The sequence below is a fragment of the Panulirus ornatus genome, chromosome 19, assembly GCF_036320965.1.
Source record: "Panulirus ornatus isolate Po-2019 chromosome 19, ASM3632096v1, whole genome shotgun sequence".
NCBI lineage: Eukaryota > Metazoa > Arthropoda > Malacostraca > Decapoda > Palinuridae > Panulirus > Panulirus ornatus.
The window spans coordinates 57,991,020-58,014,575 of NC_092242.1; the positions used below are offsets into that span (position 1 = coordinate 57,991,020).

A 23,556-nucleotide genomic window follows, 5' to 3' on the forward strand; every position below is an offset into this window, starting at 1 on the left:
CTCATCATGAATACACTATTGTATACATGTAATTATGAAAATCAGGTCATATTGAATAATTCAGTTGATATGAACATTCTCAAAGGAATTCACCATATTAGTTACCTTCATAATATGCGCAGTTTCGTAACCCCACCAAACCACTGCGTAGTACTGTCTATACAAGACGCCCCGTCATTGCAGTTATGATGCAATACGTTGGAAATGAGATTATTACATGCTGTGGAAATTAGGGTTAGTTTGTGGCCATATTGTTCTAGGGTTTCCATTAGGCAATCGGGCAGAGGTAGGCTTATAGTCTATGGTTAACTAGGGATTCTGAGCCGATGGTAAATGAAGTTTTGATCCCATACATTTTGTCTACGCTTCATCTATATTATCATTAAGAATAAGATCGTTGCTGGAATTAAATTCAGTTAGTTGAACTTTGAACAGAAACAGAATATTTGTCTATTCTAGAATGATCTTGTCTATAGAATATCCATACAATTGTTGGGTTTGGAGTCTTGGGTTTTAGTGTGCCATGGTTCGGGACGAATCCTAGCATAGGTGCAGTATCCGTTTGCATGTTGTTTACTTGATCAAATCACCAAAGTTTTCTGATTGTTGTATTTATCAGAATATCTGTAGTTACAGCATTTTATAGTTTTTCAGTGCACATACCTTTTCAGACATTGTTAGTTATTCGCAACAGTCAAACTAACCTTAACAAAAGAAAACCCGGGTTGGTCTGTGGGTTGGAATAAGTGGTCGTGGTTTGATATTTATCCCATTGGCGATCGTTGCTGGACTTGAATACTGGCAGGTTGACTGGCCAGCAGATGATGATGATGCCAAGGGCCGTAGCTTGAGTCACGATCTTGTGTTAGTAAAACTCATGTTAAGGTGAATGTGACGTTCTCATGCATTTGCTACTCAGACAATAGCTTTGCCATGAATGGCCGGAAGAATTTCATCAGATGTCTTGATAAGAGATTGTGGTGCAATTAGTGAAGGGAGGAATGTGGACAGAGGTTTGTGGCCAAGAGAAGGGTAATTAAGTAATCCAACCGGTAGTAGAGATTTGGGGCCAAGATTGTGTGACGGATGTGAATGTGATGGTGGGCGGAAATAACCTCCTCACAGGTCTACCACGGCGGCGGCGTGTCCTGGCCTAGCATGTTGTGGTCGGTTGCTTGGGTAGGGTGAAGTAAGTGGGCTAAGTAAGGTAAGGCCAAGGCTACACAGGCCAAGCTTCTGTCCTCTCTAAACTTGACATTTGTTTAACTCAAGCTGCGAGCTCGGGTTACGGTCAGTGATGAGTTTTTTTGCTTTCGCTCTGTGTACTTGACTGTCGTTTCATGTCACACTTCTTTAATGTTTACTACTTTTAAGGGATGAACAAAATATGTTGCAATAATACGATAATTCTCTCCCTGTTCATATACAATGAAACGTGTATTTCAATGTGCGCTGATTGTTAGTGAGGCATCAGGGACGTTAGCAGTATCTGACAGCTCAACCCTGGATGGTAGTCTTACAACTTTTATACTGAGAGGTGTCCACTTGATAACCCCCTGATATTCCTTGGTCTTAGAATTGAACATATTGCTGATTCGTTCGTCACTATATATGTTTAATAGTTTTTTGTTTTCGAAGAAACGCTGTTTTTGCGTTGATCACCGTCGAATGTGCTGTGTTCTCGGTCCTGTGTTATCAGAAGGTTGTACTTTTAAGTTATCGATGGAGGTAAGAGGTCTTTCAACAGTGGCATGATCTTTTGTGGGGAGAGGGAAGTAAAGTGTAAGAATAGCAAGATGTAACTCTCAAGAGATGGAGAGACATCATCATAGAATTGCACTTGGTCACAGCTTGAAAACAAAATTGTTTACGTGGCCGACCGTAAGTGATGAAATATAAGCGTTTAGGTACATATCGTAGTGACTTAGTAGGATAAAACATAGTTGAGAAGATGCTTAACTTTCATAGCGCCCACTGCATGAATTAATAGGGAAAGCATTTCCTGAACAGTACTAGTATTTCTCTTGGACATTTATCAGTTTTATTTCGCACCCCAGACCACTGGCCTTTATTTTTCCTTTATTAAAGTTGAGTTTGGGAAACTACAGATTATTTCAGAGTGACCAGCCATGACTCAGACAACCTGATTCACCAGATTCTCAAGAATAACAAAGCAGCTTTGAACCCATGACCGAGCTTTAGGAATAGAGCAGCTTTTAAGATCAAACTCAGGTAACGTTTTCGTCGATACCACTGAAATGTTGTACGTCATTAGATAGAAATGTAGTTGTGTGTGATTAACATTATTATCAGGACTGTTATCTGCTATTTTATGGATGATGATGTCACTGGCTCTCGGGATGACTCGGCTGATGATGGGTTTCCCGTCGAATCAACTTTTTGTTTACCCGCCTTGGGCGGAGGCGTGTCTACCAGGTTATAGGAATCGAACCGTAACAGTCATTTACTTGCCTTGAGAAATCAGTCACTCGTCAGTCGTAAACTTCTAGTTATCCTCATGTTACTTTAGTCCATCTTTCGGCTGATTTGTTGTGTTATTGAATAAATTTTTTGCAGTGTAAAACACCCAATTCAGATAACAAGGTCACAGAGTGAACACAATGGCATTGCAGCCGGTAGTCGTGGTATTGTTAGTGAGTTCGTTTGTCATCTGATGAACCATCTCATGAAAATGAGTGAAGTTGGGAAGCCTTCATGAGAGCTGCGAAATACAACCTGTGATTTCCAGGGCTACAGAAACGCTGCTTGCCGGTCATACCATTAGCGCAGCCCGGAAAAGCGTTTCGTATGTATTATGTTGGCTTGAGGGCAGCTACAAGTCCTTTTGACGAAGGAAAGCCAGGCTGCAGGCAGTGCTGTGGGGTTACTGAGAGATCCCGGAACCAACTAAGTAAAGGACACAAATTGCTGTTGTTATTATTGGAGTGCTGCTCATTGGCAACATTCCATATGATTCGTATCCTTGGAGCAGGTTGGAATTACGTAAATAGGAACATTGTTATAATTTTATCTATGCTTTTGCAAGATAAATTGATGTTCTAGAACCCTGGACCAACGTCAGGCACATTAACGCATTAATTGCGCCACGGTTGTTTTCAGTAAAGTACTGCATTTCAAACATAATCCGCCAGAGAGTGCAGCTAATACGTAGCTATACACACTTCGTTACACATCACTCCTGGTAGTTTCCACGATCTCGAATAATACCATAAGTGAAGTCTTGGTACTGACGCATAGCCTCGCCACTGATGACTATGCACATTGATGCTTTATCCTTGCGACAAATGTTTTGAAAGTCTGGAGAATATGAATGCCATTATTTTCCTGTCCGTTATCTTTAACTCCTTTCACAGTTACATGATATGGATCAATTGGATACAGGGATATTTTTAAGTGTAAATATTGTGAAACTGACGTCCACAGCTTCAATCCCGCAGAACGCCTACCTCTCATGGATAATTTGACTTGATGTTATGATGTGTTGTACACCTGTTGGCTCCGTTGGTGAAGAGGTTGGCATTACTGACAGTGAATCAGAATTGCCAACCCAGGGTAGGGCCCACATGGGTTCGAATTTTGGACGCGACTGTCGGCTCACGCCCAACTTCGATATTCATCCTCTCCTCAAGACTTGTCAATGAATGGGTACCTGACCTAGGGTAGAGTGTTCATATATTGGTGTGTGTTTATGTGTATGTATTCACACAGGAGTAAAGACAATGTATATAATTGTGTATAAGAGACGGGGCAATACGAGTGTAAAACGCTCTTCCTGGGAGAGACACTAATCACAGAAATTGTAATCATGCAGACCAATTTCACTTCCCTCGTCTCAACTAAGGGGAGACATTTTTAATATGTTTAACATTAAGTGAACTTGTCCGTGAGAAGCTCGAACGCCCTTTAATTAAAGTCTTCAGATAGTTTGTGTTTATCACGGTAAAATAATTTTCAATTACAGTTATTGTCTAGTGTGGAAACATGAGACTCACACTTATGCTTCTCTTGAAAATTCTAGGTAGTTTTTGGGAGTTGGTTTTTATGCAGTGGAGACATTGTGGGAATGTGTGACGACAACCTGCAATCTAAGATGACGTGTTGACTCGTTTTATCATGTGTACGTTAGTGACGTGATTTCAGATCACAGAGCGAACGTTAGCGGCTCCCGTCATCCACATTTCTCGGTGACAGCTTTAATTCCTCGTACGAGTGTTGCTTTCTAGTTTGGAAATTATCACAGGCTGCAGGAATCTTGGAGTTCCCACGGTGGTGGGGTTTTGTGAAGGCTCGTAAAACTGTACTACGTGTTCGTTTCCCCACTGCGGTCCACAACGCGGGGGTGGATGAAGGACTTGCTCGATTCTCTCAGCTGCTAAGAATCCTTTGGTCAGTCATCCATACACGCCTGAGTGTTTGTCTGGCCATCACATCGAGCCAAAGTCTAGATACGGACACCATCACAACCGTCTGGTACCGCGGGCGGCGTCCATGGTTGTTACAAGTTAAATATGCCATTGTTGGTTGTGCTTCCCACGTCCGTATTTTAACACCTTCTTTGAAAGCCAGTTATCATAGATGCCATTGAAAGCGACGTCATTACCATTATGAGACTAGACCGTCAGCTCTGTAATAAACTCAACATCCGGAGCCGTTTCTCCCATTTGACCGTGAATCGGAGCGGCAGGTTAGCGGAATTTGCTCTGCGCTTGAATGTGGAGAGAGAGAGAGAGAGAGAGAGAGAGAGAGAGAGAGAGAGAGAGAGAGAGAGAGAGAGAGAGAGAGAGAGAGAGAGAGAGAGAGAGAGAGAGAGAGAGAGACGCTTTCAACCGCTACAGCAACTTTGCTTTATAGTTTTTGTTAGAGTTCTGATATCAAAAATGCCTACATTTTAGACCTAAACGATGGAAAGAGAATGTTAATGCGACTTGGTAGTAGAGACTTTGCTGTGATCTTGTGGAAAATAGACAGATGATGATGTAGAAAATGTGATGATGATAACGCTAGTTCTGTAACTTACGAACAGATCCTCAAGCATTAGTAGTTAACGAACCGTGAAAAAAAAAAATGCTTCCATTGTTCCCAAAGAATTGTGCTTGCTGCTATGCTGTTCCTTGTATCTGATATGAACAACACAGTTACAGCCACATTTCATTCTTTGGCCATATGACACCAGATTAAGTACGGCAGTCTTGTCGACCTGGGTAGACACACTGGTGACCTGTAGACAAATTATTTATCGTCCGTCTGGACACTGTGGCTCGCGGACAAGGACATTGATATCCATTGTGGGAATTTACCAACCCTTCCGCCGTAAAGGAACGAGGCAATCAAGCCACCGAATACGAGAGAGAGAGAGAGAGAGAGAGAGAGAGAGAGAGAGAGAGAGAGAGAGAGAGAGAGAGAGAGAGAGAGAGAGAGAATTTGACCGTCGCAAATGAGAGGCATCTAAGACCTAGCCTTGGTGACGACGGATGACACTTGAAAGAACTGATGGATATGCGAACGCGACAGATGGGGTAGTTTGAACTCTTCAAAATCAGGGAAGCAAGACCCCTGATTACACTGTTGTAACCACTGGAGTAGTGTTGTATGTTAGCATATCTATGTAATGAAGGGCGACTTTGGTGTGGTAGATGTCCAAACCGATGCAGCAAAACCTCTGAATTATTGGTTCTACGAGGAGGCAGTTTGTGCGTTACGGCCACTGAACCAATATGCTTTCACTCCATTGTATCACGTTTTGATATATATATATATATATATATATATATATATATATATATATATATATATATATATATATATATATTTATATATATTTATATATATATATATATATATATATATATATATATATATATATATATATATATATATATATATATATATATATATAACGTTGTGGTATACAAGGGGTGACGTGTTGTCAATGGACTGAGCCAGGGCATGTGAATCACCGGGGAGAAAAACATGGAAGGTCAGTGGGGCCTGGTTGTGAATAGGGGGCCGTGGTGTCCGTGCAGTACAAGGAATGGCTCTGAACGAATGCCACCTTTTTTCTCAGTTCTTGGCGCTGCCCCTACTGATCTGGTTAACAGCGGATAAGTATGAATGTAAGAAAAAGAATATATATTTATTCTTGTATAAATCTGGTTGATTATATGTGTCTGGAATTGAATATTAGACAAAATGAAACTATTACTGTGCATGGTTAATTAAGCAGGAGGCGGAGGACGACTGGGTCGCACAGCTCAGTTAGCAGCGAGGGGTGTGCGTACCTCACCGAGCATATGGTGTTATTTCATGGTAATGTTGATATTGGAGAACGCGGCTGGCTGGCGGGCGTACATAACTACTACTTCAGTTTAGCTGACCACATTGTGTACATATCTGTCCTCTGAGGTCCTGAAATTTCTTCAGGATGTTCCACATTCTCAAACAATGTTGGACAGTTTCTGGTCCTGGATATTTATGCTATTTTTTCGTGCGTGAAGTCACCCACACATTTTCCTTTACTTTGGACTCTTCATTGTCTGTCGTTCGAAAGAGAATAATTTTCGAATGTATATAATGTACATATAGGTCTTCATATGCCTATTCCATCTGCGCACCAGATCGCGGTAGAAGAAAAAAGTGCTGGCAATACGCAGGGTTATACTAGGGTTTCGTTCAGTACTGAATCTGGTGTTAGTCTATAAGGCGGATACAATCGTGTGACGGGAGAGGGCGCCTGGAGGTATGGCGGGCGGAAAAAAATATCCTTGATGTGTTTGGAAGTTGTAGGGAGCAGCTAGTCGCCTTGGAGGATAACACCGTCGTGAATGTTGAAATGATGCCAGGAATTGTATGACGTCCTTGACATGAGGATAGCCTATCTTTGTTATTAAAGGTATAAGCTGTCCTGCTAGAGGTGATATCTTTGTCTTGTATATACTAGAAACCATTTTATTTTTTACTTGTGTTCATTTTTTTTTTTCAACCCTTCGCTGGTTGTTTGTTTGGGCTTTAGGCCTATCAGTTTCCAGGGTCACCTTCAGACTACATCCTCCACCCGAACGGTCTTTTAACACAAACATTTGTTGAAGGTAATTCTGTGACCACATAACACTCCCACGGTGTATGTGACCTCTCCCATATTTGCTTCATATTATTATTATTATTGTTATTATTATCATTATTCATTACTATTAATTATTATTCTTATTATTATTGTTATTATTATTATTATTATTATTATTATTATTATTATTATTATTATTTATTACTATTATTGTTATACTTCTTCTTCTTCTTCTTCTTCTTCTTCTTATTATTATTATTATTAAGGATGTGGCGTGGAAGACTTTCACCTATGACTGAACCCTTTTTCATAGATAAACGTAAACGCAGTCATCCACAGTTCTAGAGACATGTTGTACCCCAGGTCACACATACGATCACGGCAGTTGGCTTCCCAGAGAGGTGCCTGTGTGGGTCACATTCCTAGCGTGTGTAGTGGATTATGGGGGAAGCGGAGAGGGTGGGAGGCGGCCACCCAACACCACAACTTGTATGGTTTCTGCTTTATTATGCCTCCGCACCTGCACCCCACTGCACCGCCGAACTTGATTCCACTCTGACACGGTTTAATGTGAGAAGTGATGAGTTATCCGTAAATCGCTAACGAAAGTTTCCCCCATAAATATTTAAGTTTAGGGGGCTAGGTTAATTAGGATTAATATGGGTTAGGTTTTGTCCAGTTACGGAAGAATACCGTGTTCACACCATCTGTCCTTTTTCCCTATAACTGAGTTGTGTAAAACGCGTGGACAGTGCCTACTGCCAGTAACTTACTCTGGCCTGGGCGTGTACAGGAGAGCCGAGAGCCAGCGCGGGACCCCGGGCGAACAAGCTTGCCTCCTCATTTTTTTCTTTTTTGTTTTTGTTTTTGTCTATTTCAAGACCTTGAGAAAAGGAAGACCTTAAAACAGCACACCAACTAGCTGTTAGAGGTAAATGACAGGATTAGTTGTATTTAGCGTAATGAATGTCAAAAGTTAATAAAGTATCAACAAATATCTGTAAAGTTTAGAAATTGATGAAATAATTTAATCTCTAATTGAATAATCGTTTCAGTCATTCTTTACGTATTAAGTTTTCAAAAAAAATCAAGCATAATGCTATGCCTTTGGTGATTACGAAAGCTGAGCGTAAAGATGCTTAGCCAGCTTTACGGTTATGAATGCCAAAAACGATGAATTGTTATTTTAGTTATTTTCTAGTGATTCTTTATAGAGTGCATGCCAAGCGACATACGTTGTAATGCATGTGTAATGTGACGATAAGGGAAGTGAGGACGAGGGTTTTCGCTTAACTGTGAAAAATAGGTTCATGTGGGATTTTAAAGAGGGGGGGAGCGCAGGCTCGAAACCCCTCGACGCCCCCTACTCACCCACCTTTTTTGTGGTTAGAGAGACGAAGAAGTTTTGAAGTGTAAGAGAAAGTTAAAGATCATATATATAGGTCTATGGTATAGGTTTTGTGGTGCATGTTGGAAGGTTTTCGTAAACATGTTTTTTTCTAGTGTTTTATATACCCCCAGCAGTGGGTGATAATGATGTTTGTTGCTAGTTAAGGGAAGGGAAGAAAAATGTTGCCAACTTGAATTTGGAAATATCCTACTGGCACGACAGGTTTAGAAATACAAAGGTGTGATATGCACAGAAAGAGTGAACGCCTTAAATATCAGGGGCCCAAAACTCTTCGACACCTTGCCTGCTGTCATCAAAACCAGAATGAGATGTACAGTAAAGAAGTTTAAAGAGTGCGCTGAACAGTACCTGCAGATCTGCCAGGCTGTGGGGCTACATGGGGCTGCTTGCTGCGGCCTCCAACAGCTTTGTTGATCCAAGAACCTGGGCCCAGCTTGGGCTGTGGGGGTAGTGAAGCTCCCCGACGACTTCACCAGGTACGCTTCAGCGGAGAAAATGATTTCCATGCTGTATATTTTTACCACAAACTGCACCCTCATCACGTCAGTCCCGGACGATTGGCTTATCTACAGTTGTCTTTGCATTCACACACTGGGCACATACCCAGGATTTGTTAGAGAGAGAGAGAGAGAGAGAGAGAGAGAGAGAGAGAGAGAGAGAGAGAGAGAGACCCCAGTCCCTCTCTCTTTCATTATTGAACCGTTATGACTATTTTTCCCATATAGTTCCATTGTTGACCTGGAGCCTTAGGCTCAAACTTATGAGCCCAATGGTTAACCTACCTTTTTACGGCCTGGTTTGTGTTGTGTGGGCGGCATGGGGGAAGAATTGGTGTGCGGCTCAGCATCGTTGTGTAGGTGTGTAGAGTGAAGGGTGGTGTAGGCGTCGGTCTGAGATATGTTGTGTGTATGTGAATACTCTAGGCGGTACAACCCTTTGGGGCATCCTTGCATTTGCCTTGAAACATTAAGGGTTACGTCAGGGGAGAACGCTATAATGTTAGGCTTGACATACAGCTATTTAGATCAGGTATTTGCAGTATCAGCGCAAATTTTAGTTTGATTCCAGATATCAGACTTGGGCGCAAGTTATGTTGAATATGACGAAGGTTGTACTCTTGTATGGCTTCCTTTGGTGGTGGGGGAGAAGAGCATTGATTTTTACTTCATGTGTTTGTTGCGTTTTATGGATACGAGTGTATGCTCTTGCGCCTTTGTTTTAGTGAATAGTTGTTTATGCATATGGGAATATTTTTTCACGTGAGTCCATATATCTAAACTTGACTATTATACTTGTTTTCAAGCTTTTGAACTTCTCTCTGATCATTGTTTCTTCATTTACCTTAGTTCTTTCATCCTTTTGTGTGTTTGTACGCCTGTGTGTAATCTGCATGTAATACCTATTTGTACGGTACAGAGAAGGAGCTTTACGATGCTGGGGTCCCATCGCTCTTAACTTTCTGTCCTTTTGTACGTTTGAAAATCGTGTGTTGTCAGCATTCAGTTTCATAATTTAGTTTATTTCATTCTTCCAAGTTTATTTCATTCTTCCATTATTATTATTGAACGATATAAGTACATTTTACAAGGTTTCCAACAAGCTTTTTGCTTAATTTCACGTGGTAACCTATGGCTTTTCTGTCCTTGTACTTTTTGGAAAACTGTATACTGATGACATGATTAGACTAGTTTTAAAACTTAAAGGTTGGGAAATTGTTGTCCCTTATTCTTCTCTCTTTCATGATTGATAGATTTGAAGCCTCTTGCTTTTTCCTGTAACTTACCTGTTTTACTTCAGGTTCCATCTCAGTTGCTGGGCCTTTGCTGTTAGTTTTGTGCTTTTAACTGTGTGACCAAACCTTAGAAGCATATTCTATTTTTGGTGCAATATGCGATCTTAAAAGTTTTTTAGTATTTCTTTATCCATATTTGTGAATGATAATTGCCAGCAAACGGTTTGTCTCTTGTTAGATTCTCTTATGGTGGAAGTTTGACGACAGGTTCAACTACAGTGTCAGCTCGGGAGTCTCACATAGATTCCCGCGATTTATTTCCTGCTTGATGATCTTCGCATTGAGGCGTTCGTTTACTGTCCTAACATTACTTGCACTGATTTTGGTTAAATTTCGTCAGCTTTGTATATATTCCATAACAACGACCTGTTTCATGGAGAAAGAACTCCATTTCCCATCTTATGTTCGTTCCCAAGGAAATTCTTTAAACTCTTTAGTTTAACGGGCTGCCAATAAGCGAAGGCCTGTTTCGGACCAATATCGGTCCAGCGATCTTAAAGAAAATGTAGTTTCCACAATTTTATCTCGGATTTTAGTGCGGTTTCCTCCCTGATCTTTTATGTGCTCATCTACCAGATAGTCAGACTCATGCATGACAACTTTCTCCAAACGGTGTATTGTATATGAAATTCTCAGTTACTGTGTATTTTAAAAGATATGATTTACTAATGATGGTGTATTAACGTCTCCATTTCTAGTTCGCGATCAAGTATAATATTAATGATACTATCAACATTCTGTGGATTTGTATCTCCATAGCTTTCTATATCTGTCTGTGTCCTGTGCATGTTATCTCTCGTGATCGGAACTCTTCTATCTACGAGAAGCGCGTATCTCATTGCTTCATGTGCCATACTGATTGCTCTGTTTGTCATCTTTATATTAATGTTTTTTTTTTTTTAAGTTCTGTAGTGGATTATGAGTTCGTGTCTACTGTTCCTACAACATGAGGTTTGTCTTCCCGGATTTAGCCCTTGACCTCATGATGGTTCTTCATCCCATTACAGGTACTATTGTTTAACTTCAGTGTGTCACAGGCAGTATATTCATACAGGTATTATTGTATGTAGTAATGATAAGATTGATATATCGATAGTTGTGCCTTTTGATGCTGTTGTGTTAGGCTTGTGTATCACGTTTGCTGCGGGACATCCGATCTCATAAGGCGTGTAGGAATTTTACTTTTGTGTTGTGATTCCTAAACTTTTATTTTTGCCTTGATTCAGGAGTTCGGACCTTTGAAGGTTTTGGTAATCCCTCTTTGAAACCTCTCTGGCATTTAGTCTCCTTGTCGGAAATTGAGTTAATTTCTGAGTGGTGGAATAGATGCTCACTGGAATGTTATATAGTTGATTATCTATAGATTTATTGTAGGGAATGTCATATTAACCATTGAAAAATGCAAACCTCTGATTAGTGACTGATGGACATGCACTCTGTCCCTAGACCAGACTCTGAGAACTCCGTCTTTATAAAGAAACCGCCTCATCCGTGCCGAAACTTCACCGACTGACATTGATGTTTATAAGCAATGATGCTTTGAATAACATCTGAAGATGTTTATGGCATTGGCTCATACAAAGTTTGCACTTGAGCGCGCATGGCAAGAGACGCATTACTTAACTACTTCACCCCACCTTTGAGCTGCCACCCTTGGTCACGGCCTTGTTGGTGTATTTGGAAATCTGGTATTGTAAAGAAATGCCAAACACTACTTGCAAAATAACTAGATATCCTCTGGACAAAAACCGTGAACTGTAAGATCATTCCCGAGAGTTTGACACAGATTCCCAAATCGCCGCCACATGACACAAGGAAGCAAATCCGTTTCGCCGCTCGGGTTCTCATTTAGTCATTCAGCTGTAGCATCATTCATGTGTATAATTTCATCAAAGAAAGAAAACAAAAGAACACTCACTACATCAGGGTCTGCCAGCATCCCTAGTCTTCAAAAGATCTTCAGGATCTTCCTCCATATGGAGAGCACTATAATTATTGGCAGTTTCAGCCTCCATTCGCTGCCTCTTGTGATGAATGCTTGTGGCCTTCACGGCACATCAAAAGCTAAACCTTTACACTACAAATGTCAGGGCACCTGATGTAGAATGCCCACGGGCGTTGGTCCATGGGCAGACAAACTTCACCTGCCTGGTTCTTAGCGATGTTCTCTAGGGTCCTGTTTGTCTCAGTTGTATATTTTTTTAATGACTTACTAAATTATCAACCGAAATCAGGTCACAACGAGCTCATAGATAAAGCAAAATGCACGTAGTGTATTTTGTAACGAAGACAGTGAACTTGTGCCCACGATGCAGCTACCACAGTGAAGACTGAACAATTATTGCTGATTTGCTGTACACTCTTCCCACGTAGACTCAAACACAACCTTTACATTCTTTATGATTTGTGGTCCTGCCCTGTGGACAATGCTGGCTTACTGAGTGTAGCAGGGACCCCAGAGATGAGAAGGGACTCGTAGGGTAAGAAGATATAAGGAAGTGTACGAAGTTTTTGTATCACGATTAAAGTAAGATTAAGTGGGATTTGGGGAAAAAACACAGTTGAAGACCCCTTAGTGAACCCTGGGTCTGTGACCTCTCCCTCAAATCGGGCCTTTAGATGATTTAGGGTTATCAGCTGTTATCTTTATCAGCTGCTGTCTTTATATTCGCTGGTATGTAAACATATCTCACAGTTTGTAATCAATTTAACTCATAAAAAAATGGTAAAAGCAATTGCACAAACATAGACACAGAAGTTACATCTATAAAATGTCATTGCTCTGGGTGGACTGAGACAAGTTTGATAGATGTGCCAGCATATGATGAGCACAACAGAAGTTAAATCTATAAAATGTCATTGCTCTGGGTGGACTGAGACAAGTTTGATAGATGTGCCAGCATATGATGAGCACATTTAAAAGCCATTGATAAGTAGTAAAGACAGATTTTCATTCAGTACTTCATGTGCCAAATAACGTATGAAAACCCCAAGAGGATAGAATGTACTGATACGTTTGGAGGATTTGAAAATTGTTTTAGAATTTTGATTTTTTTGTCCAAGGTTTAATGCTGTTTACATCTTGTAGTAACTTATATTTTCATGCATCTCATAGCAGATCAATAGACCTTTGCTATATGTAGCTTGGTTTTTTTTTCCTTACATTATTTTTTGATATCTTTTACATTACAATTTATATAACTGCAAATTTAACAGCTGTATCTATATAAACAGGCGATGTATCTCCTACTAATATGTTTTAACTCTGAATTTGTCTATAAGTACTGTGCATTAAATGTGGTTTATTTTCTGACAGGACCTGGAATTCCATGGAGTGATGCGGTTCTACTTCCAAGACTCCGGCCAGAAGGTAGCGACCAAGTGCATTCGTGTGCCCAGCACTGCAAACTCCCGCACAGTCATTGAGACACTTGTTGAAAAGTTCAGGCCAGATATGCGTATGCTGTCCATCCCAGAGTATGCCCTCTACGAAATCCATGAGAACGGAGGTGGGTTGTAGACCATAGATTAGTGTGTTGGTGGCTTTGTGGTAGAAATAGACTCTGTAAGATCCACAAGAACTTAGGTGGTGGTAACGAGTTACGGTGCACATCTGCACATAAGATCCGCGAGAACGTAGGTAAGTTGCAGAATGTGTGACATGCAACTTGCAGCAAGTATTGTTTGCCTTATTTTCAGAGTTGACGGGCAGACAGATCATAAAGTGAATTGATTTCAGCAGCCACATACTTTGTTAGTATTTCTCCATCTACTTCTCGAGTTGCTAATGCTACTCCTTAACCCTTTAACTGTGGCTTCAGTAAACCTGTCCAAAAACACACACATAAAGAGAAATCTTTCAAAAACATGTTATATAAAGATAATGTAGAAGAATGAAAATTAAAAAGAATATATGTTCTATAACTACCGTTGCTTTCCCATGGTGGAGTGCTGAAATAAGCTTCTTTGGGCCACCCAGCTGGTACCTTGATGCATAGGAAGGGGAGTGGGGGGTAAGAGGAGGGAACTGTGTATAACAAGAAAGGAAGGAGGATGCTGAGTATTGAACTTAGCTTGTCGTTTTTAAAACAGTGGTTGGAAATTTTGTCTCAAGTGATGTAAAATGATAAGAAATGATTGAGTTTTTCTTATACCACAGAATCCTAATTTTTGGGTCCTTGACCCATGGAGTACCTCATATGATGTAAATCACAGTTAGCTTTCCAAACAATATAGTAACAAATGAGAATAAAAAAGTTTGAGCATTACTATAAATCAACATTTCGCTGGTGCTCTTCTTTTTGTACATTGTATCAGGAGACAATGGTGTAGGTGAGTCCTTTTGCAACAGAAATGCTAGTCAGGCCTGAGTGATGCATAGGTGGTGTGAGAAAGCCAAGTGGGACATAATTTGGTTGATGAATCTTAACTTGGCAGACATGATATTGGCATAGAATATTGTCTCATGTGTTGAATATAACATTAACTGTAAACCATCAAATGATGAATATAGCATTTTAAGATTTGGTTAATTGGTAAGGTAAAGAGCTCAACCTCTCATCTAGTTATTCACGTACATTGTTACATCTCTAGACAGTGTAATTTATTTTCATATAGTGTATGATAGGAAATAGAATTATTTTTTTGCTATTTACACGATCAAGATTTATGATATAGTTTTTATAATAGTACTTCTATGTTTTGAGTGCTTATGACAAGATTTTGCCAGAATGACAGGGACTATGCATAGTGCTCAACACACATTTTGCTTGAGGAACAATACTGCTATCTCTGCTGCTACCAGCTTTACATAATGATCTGTTCTGAGTTCATCTGGAATGATTTCAACCACATGTCATGTTTTACTTTTAACATATTTTTGTAATTGTTCCCTTTTTCTTTCATACTTGATTACTGTGTCCCACATTACCAAGGTAGCCCCAGGAACAAAGAAGGGCCTCATCAGCTCACCCATTCTCTGGGAGTCATATGTAATGCACTGAAACCACAGCTCAGTATCCACAGCCAGGCCTTACAGGCCTTTCATGGTTTACCTCAGATGTTTTACATGGTCTGGTTTGGTCCATTGACATCACATTGACCTCTGTATACCACATTGGTCCAATTCACTCTATCCCATACATGCCTTTCACCCTCCTGTATGTTCAGGTCCCAGTCACTCAAAATCTTTTTCACTCCATCCTTCCATCTCTGGTTTGGTCTCCCTGTTCTCCTTGTTCCCTCCATTTCTGACACATATATCTGATTTCTCAACCTTTAATCTCTCATGCTTCTCATAGGTTTGAACTATTCACTACACTCTCCTCAGCAGTCTCAACAACACTCGTTTTTTCACATCTCTCCCTTACCCTTTCGTTACTTTCTCAATCAAACCATCTCATACTCACACACTTATTCCTGCTTGAGAATTGTTTCCAAGCTTTCTAACAGATATGGTCTGTGGCATTCTTGGAGATTTGATAATTTGTATCTTCCATGAAAAGAGGTTTTCAGGTTCAATAGAGTTTCCTTACTACATTCAATATTCCCACACAAGGCTTTTCATGTCTTTCTCTTCATTCCAGTCCTTATAGCCATTCATGCAGTTCATATGTTATATCCCTGTGATTTTAATTGTGGTGTGCTTCTAATTTGCTTATTTTTACATATGTTTTGTTAGCAGTTTTGCTTTATATGTATAGGTTAAGATATTTTCATTAATAGTTCTCTGTCTCTTGTTGTTAGAATTCTCAGAGCTGTACCAGTCACTTCTTGGTTCAACGGTGTTGTCTTAATTCTACTTTTTCAGTTATGAAAACACCTAAATCTTTTACATATTTTTCACTTTCTCTCGTAGGCCTGTGTGCAGTGTTACTGGTATATTCGTACTTGTTCTGTAACGTATTTTCTCAAATAGTTTCATGTTATTTGCTGAAGTATGTCCTTGTTAAATTTTTTATGGTTCTTTTCTGCCCATTTGTATATTGTGACCTTTTTTGCATACACATTTTATCAACTTCAGTTGCAATTATTTTCTTACTTTGGCATCTTCAACATCACACTTCATTATGTTTTCTTTTACTTCTCTGTTTATGTCTGATATCATTATTATAAAGAGAATTGATGCCAATATCATTTCTTGTGGACATCTTCATCACACATGGTTCTGTTTGCGGCTATTATGAACTTTCAGTCAAAGATTCTGTAATCCATCTTCCTGTTATGAAACTATTATATACATCATTGGAGTGGGCTAAAATTGGGTTTGCATACTTTTTCTGGTACAAATTCAAGTTGTTCGGCATTTTTGTAGTTGTCTAGATCAGATGTGCTATGTATCCTTCTATCATTCTTTCAAAGACTTTTTACTTGAGAAGTCAAGCTAACTGGCCAGTATTGTGTGTTGGTAATACATGTACTCTTTGAATAAGAATTTGATTGCCATTTCTAATTTCCTTCAATATTCCAGAGGAACGGCGATTAGCTGATGATGAGAAGCCTCTCTTGGTGCAGCTAAACTGGAACAAAGATGATCGGGAGGGCAGATTCCTTCTTCGTCGAATGGACCTGTATAATTCCAGCATTCCATATGAGGTATGGGCTCCCTGTTGATTTGCTGGACCATCTTCCGCTATTTTTCTTTTAGCTTTGCGGCTCAGTCGTGCATACCCCTCCTCTTAGACTTGCAGTCTGCTAAGTTGCTCATTAAAAAGTAGCTACCCTTTCTTGTACAAATAGGTAATTACATGCTTGAATGCAAGCATACACATGAATGCTAAGAAACACACATTAGTGATGATTAATGCATGAGGACAAAATAGATGGTATGTGATAGGGTGTGAAGGAAGTAAGTGGTTAATAAAAGCTCAAGAGTTAACCATGAATTAGATTACACCAGATTTTGTAAAGTTTATTAAATAGTGGGCAGAAAGAACACATTACTTGGACTGGATATGTAATATGACTTAGATAAACAACAGAAGAAAACCAAAGAAATAGAATCCAGGACAGGCACCGATGCTATCATAAACCAGTTGAATAATGTGAAAGGTCTCAGGGTAATAATGTATAACAGTCTAACGTGTAGGAACCATAACAAAACAACAGTTGCTTCCTGCAGAAGGCTGGTGGGCTGGATCCTGGACTTTCAGGAAAAGAGAACAAAATCTAGTGGAAATATTGTTCAAGGCTCTAATTCTTTCATGAGCTGAATATTGCTATGTTTTAACATCACCCTGTGAGGCAGGCAAAACTAAAGAATTAGAAAGTGTTCAGCTATCTTTCACAGCCCATATTGATGTGGCAAAGGAACTAAATTTCTGGGAATGGCTGAAATCTCCGAGGCCTACTCCCTGGAGTGCAGATGGGAGAGACTTATCATCGTCTATACCCTGGAAAATTCCAGAAGGTATGATTCCCACCTTATAACAATTGTAACATCCTGTTTGGCGTGACAGGCATGAAAGACTTAACAAAAATTCCTCAGAAATCCATCTGTGTGATAGTGCACTAATAGAGAGAACTCCTTGAACATCTGGGGCCCAAAACTCTTCGGCATTTTGCCTGCTATCATCAGAAACACCATTGAATGCACAGTGGAGAAGTTTAAGGGTGCCCTGGATAAGTACCTACAAAGTTCACTAGACCAGTTTTATATTGTATATTTTTTCACAATACTTCACTGTTTTCTGTTTAGGGAGCTAGCATTAAGAACATGTGAAGAGTGGCCCCATTTCCTTCCATCCATTCTCTATCTGCCATGAACAATGTACCAAACCCTGATCCCCCACACCTTTCCATGGTTTGCCTTGACCAATTCTCATACTATGGTTCAACTCATTGACAGCACATTTCTCCCTGTATTACACACAGTACCACTTTTCTACAAGGCACCCTGTGTGATGTTTTCCCATGCCCTCTCACAGGCCCCCAATAACTCAAAACATCTTTAACTCCCTTAGGGCATTAGCACCAGAAACAAAATCTGTGGTTTCACTTGCCCACGTCCACTTTTAACTATTTTGTATGATCCCCCAAACCAGACCCCATCATCCACAGCCAAGCTCCATAGAATATTTAATAGTTTTCTGCCACTTCTTTTATACCCTGCCTCAGCCCATTGACATCATGTTGCCCCTTGTACACCACATTGTTCCACTTAGTTCTATCTGATTAATGCCTCTCACACCTTTGAATATTCAGGCCACAATTTATCAAAGCCTCTTTCACTCCATTCTTGCATCTCTTTCTCAATCTACCCCCTATTGCTCCCTCTACCTTTTCTACATAAATCAGCTTATTCTTTTTTCTCTCATCTCCATATGTCCAGACCATTTCATCACATTAGTTAGCTCTTTCAAGACAGTGTTTACTGTCATACCTCTGTCTTACACTGTCATTCTTTACATAATCAACCTGCCTCACCATATGTATTGTCCTTAGGTATTTCATTTCATTTTTGTTTTCCAAGAATCACATCCATACATTGTTGATGGAACCATTATACTCTAGACCACCTTTGCCTAAACAGACACTGATCTTTCCTTTCATGCGATTTCATACTGGACAAACACAGATGCAATCATCACCCAGATGAGTAATGGGAAAACCTTGGAGTACTAATGTGTAATGACCCAACCTTCAGGGAGCACCAGAAAACAACAGTTGCTTCATGCAGAAGGAAGGCAGGATGGATCCTGTGGATCTTCATGACAAGGGAAGAAAAACCAATTATGACATTATTCGAGGCACTAAGTCTTTCATGAACTGAATATCATTGCGTTCTAACATCACCCAACTAGGTGGGTGAAATTGTGGAGTTTGAAAATGTCCAGAGATCTTTCACAGCCCATATTGATGTGGTAAAGGAACTAAATTACTAGGAATGAATGAAATCACTGAACCTAGAAAATCCTAGAAGGTGTGGTTTCCACGTTACATTCGGAAATAACATCTGTTGGCATGACAGGAATGGAATACTGTAAAATACTTCCTCTGAAATCCAAAGCAGCAAAATGCACAAATAGAGAAAGCACCGTAGACATCTGGAGCCCAAGAATTTTAAACACTTTGCCATTTACCATCATAAACAGTATAGGGTGCATGGTATAGAAGTTCAAGAGTGCATTGGAAAAGTACCTACAAAGTGTACCAGTGCAGCCAGGCTGTTGGGGCTGTGTGAGGCCTGAGGCCTTTAGGTTTCAAGATCTTGGTTGACCAATGACCCAATCCAGGCTGTGGAGTTGAAGCCCCTCGTTGCACCAGGTTCTCAGTACCCATACCCACTCTGTAACTTACTCCTACTTCCATGGATATAACTGCTTTCATGTCCCCTTCTAGATGCCAAAAGCACTTCCATATCCCCCAGTTTTTCCCAGTTCAGTTCCACACAAACTAATCTGTCTCACCCCCTGTCATACCTCATTATCTTACTTTTGTTAACCTTAACTCTTGACCTCATCAGTTTACACACACCCAAGCTCGGACACCAATCTCTGGAGCTTTTCTCTGTAGTCTGTCACCAGGACTGTCATTTGCAAGCAACAAATGATTCACTTTCCAGGCCCATCCACCCCTAGCATACTTTAGACCTGCCCCTCTTCATGAACTTTGCATTTACCTCCTTCGCCACCATGAGTACATTATATTGTTTATTATTTATTATTTCATTTTTCATACTTGTTCACCATGTCCTACATAGTGAGATAGCACCAGGAGCAGTTGAAGAGTGGCTTCATTTTTTCATAAACACTCTCTATCTGCTATGTATAATGCACCAAAACCAGGGTCCCACATTCACAGCCATTTCCCATAGACATTTCCTTGGTTTCCCATGAACGCTTCATGCTTCGCAAGCCCTGGATCAGCCCATTGGCATTGACAGCATGTCACCCCCTTGTATACCATACCATTTCAGTTCACTCTGTTCCATGTGTGCCTCTCACCCTCCTGCATGTTCAGACCCCAATAACTCAAAGCCTCTTTCACGTCATGTACAGTATAATTTTATTTTCTTTCATACTTGTTTTCTGCTTTCTGTGATAGTGAGACACCGCTAGAAATGCACAAAGAAGCGGCCTTTTTTGCTGACATCCACTGTCTGCCTGTTGTTGTAATGTAGTATAATGCTGGCTTTATATCAAATTGTATGACTGGAATGGAATATCATATTATCTATTTATCATTTTACATTATGCAGATGGATTATTAGTAGATAGCAAAGAATTGGAATTTAGGGACCAGATAGGTGAAATCAGACCAGATAATGTTTAAACTGTTGAGATACATTGCCAAGAATTTAGGCTTTATTTTTTTTTTTCTAAAGGATCCACACTAATAGAAGAAAATAATAGAGGAGGTTTACCCTTCATATGAAGAGGAACTGAAAGTCCGTAACATATTGTAGTATGTAATATATTGGAAAAGATGATCAAAAATCAAATGGTTGTGTAAATGTGAAAATACGTAATTGAAAGGTAGCATGGACTCAGAAGAAAGAAGTAATGTGCTCTGAATCTTTTGTGGTCAGCATTAGTTTAGAAAATTATGGATACATGTTTTTACAATGCCAGAAGGCCTCAGTAGGTTTGTTAAAAAGTGATCCTGGTTGGGATTTGAGGTGGACTTCTTCAGGGGAGTGAAAATTACTTAACTGGAAGGGAACAGTGGAGGCATGTCAGAGGTGCCTTTTACACTGAGTTGAAGTAACCAGTTGTATCCCACATGGCTCAGTCTAGGAGCCATTGCTTTTCCTGATTTACATAAGTAGTTTACCTGAAGTTGTATGATAATACCTGGATAAGTTTTGGATGATGCTAAACTAATGTGAGAAATACCTGAATATGTTTTGGATGATGCTAGACTAATGTGAGAAATAAGGAGTGCTAAAAATTGTGACAGACCTGCATTGACATATAGAGGGGCTCCTACTTTGGTTAGACATATGATTAATGTGATTACATCAGTCTGTATATTATCTTTAACCCAGGTGGATCAGTTATTGATATGTTACCTTCATTAATCTTTTCAGTAAGGAGCCAGGTTGAATAAGGTAGCAGAAAATTTTTAAAAAAGTATTATTAGATGTTTAAACCAAAAAGTTAGACTTTAGCAAATGCTTAGGCCTTTGAATTTACTTGAAACTACCACTGAAGCAGAATATGTACACATCATCCCTTGTGCATGATCTTCATTAAGCACCTAAGCTGCATATTTAGATTTCATGAACATTCTCTGGAATATGTCATATTTCCCTGAATCCTAGATGTTAATATATTTCTTCCCTTTCAACTTCAAATTACCATGAATTCATGTATCTGGCAATCACATTTCTCAAAAACATAAGACATTAATGGAAATTTAGATTTATTAGAAAATGGGTAAAATTTCTTGAAAACAGATTTTGAGTACAAGACAACAGAATTGAGCTAAGTTGTTAAATAAGAAGTCAGTAATATTCCACTTCCATGAAATTGTGTTATTTATTTTGAAAGTTACAATAATCATTTACTATTATTTTATTTATTATACTTTCTCCCATAAGTTTCATTTGTTTATGAGGAAAAAGTCTTGACTTTCCACTTTTTATGCATTTCCAACTTTAGATGACTAGAAAATGCTCTTATCTGACTTTGGAAGTTCTCTTGAAAATTATCTAGCAGTGTAAATTTAGGTTTTTAGTAAGAAAATTTGTTACATTTGTCAAAAATGGTTTCTTAGTATAGTTTTCTTACTTTTTGCTGTTTGCCACATTAGTGAAGTAGTACACTAAAGTACATTAAAGTACTAAAACCACAGTCGGTTATCCGCACCCAAGCCCCACAGACCTTTCCATGGATTCCTTCATCTGCTTTACATTCCTTGATTCAGTCCATTGACAGCATATTGTCCCCTGTGTACCACATCACTCCAGTTCACTTTATCCTATGTACATCTTATACTCTCTTGTATGTTTGGGTCATGAGCGCTCAAAATTTTATTCACTCCGCCCTTCCATCTCCAATTTGGTCTCCTCATTCTCCTTGTCTCCTCCACTTCTTATGCATATATCCTGTTTGTTAACCTTTCCTCACTTATAAGTCCATAAAAAAGAAAAAGTCAATCATTTCAGCTCACCCTCTTCAACTCTTGCAACCATGCTCTTATTACTACATCTCTCACTTACCATGTCATTTCTCACATGATCTATCCTCCTCAGAAACATATATTTTTATCTATTACCCAAGCATTGTATTTATACAACACATGCCCATCAATGCTCCCAGGGCCTCTGCCTCTTACTTCACTTAAGCTCCCATGGTTCCATTCATTACCATGTCCTCTCCTAGGCATCTTAAACATAAACATTCTACTTTCTCTTAGTTCTCTCCATTCAGATTCAAACATCCTATCATCCTTTCACTGCTATACCAATGATCTTGCTTATATTCACTTTTACTCTCAACAATCTCCTTTTATACAGTATCCCAAACTCAAACACTACCCTCTACAATTTCTCACTTGAATTTCCCACCAGTACAGCAAACAACAACTAACTGACTTCCAAGACCCCATACCCTAAAAAGACTGCATATATACCCCTATGTTCAAGACCCTTGCACTTTTTTTTTTTGTACATAGTCGCCTTTTCCCGTATCAGTGATAATGTAAAACTGGAGGAGAGGATTTTACTGTAAAAGAAGGAACAGAGAAGGGGGCCAAGTGAGGGGTTTTCATTTCATGTGTGGCGGGGTGGCGACGGGAATGAATAATGGCAGACAGTATGAATTATGTACATGTGTATATATGTATATGTCTGTGTGTGTGTATATATATCTATACGTTGAGATGTATAGGTATGTATATGTGCGTGTGTGGACGTGTATGTATATACATGTGTATGTGGGTGGGTTGGGCCATTCTTTTGTCTGTTTCCTTGCGCTACCTCGCTAACACGGGAGACAGCAACAAAGTATAATAAATAAAAAATGTAAATAAATATATATTTTTTCATATATGTGTGTGTGAATGGATGTTCATGAACTCTGCCTATATCAGAGTCACACTACAGGTAATTTGTTACCTTTGGGAAGGCTGTACTATTGTCAGTTGACAAAACAGAGTGCAGTCTCATCAAAGTACTTACTTCAAAGGAGTCCATCCTGTCACTGCTACTGAGTGTAATGCTGTCTTGGGCTGCAGGAGCCCCTAGGAAAGGGGTCCTAGGATAATTATAGAAATGTATATATGAATGAAGTTAATTCAAGAACATGTATAGCAAAGGTACAGTATTTG

General features: G+C 39.5%; 1 protein-coding gene across 9 annotated transcripts in view; it reads left to right on the forward strand.

Moving 5' to 3' along the window:
- The window catches only part of cno (adherens junction formation factor afadin), a 585,480-nt gene that overhangs the window by 184,157 nt on the left and 377,767 nt on the right, over window positions 1–23,556 (forward strand). For all 9 annotated transcript variants that reach the window (XM_071673965.1, XM_071673968.1, XM_071673973.1 and 6 more), the window contains 2 exons: window positions 13,601–13,793; window positions 16,754–16,878. In XM_071673965.1, coding sequence (XP_071530066.1) covers window positions 13,601–13,793; window positions 16,754–16,878 — 318 coding nt within the window. The remainder of the gene's footprint in view (window positions 1–13,600; window positions 13,794–16,753; window positions 16,879–23,556) is intronic.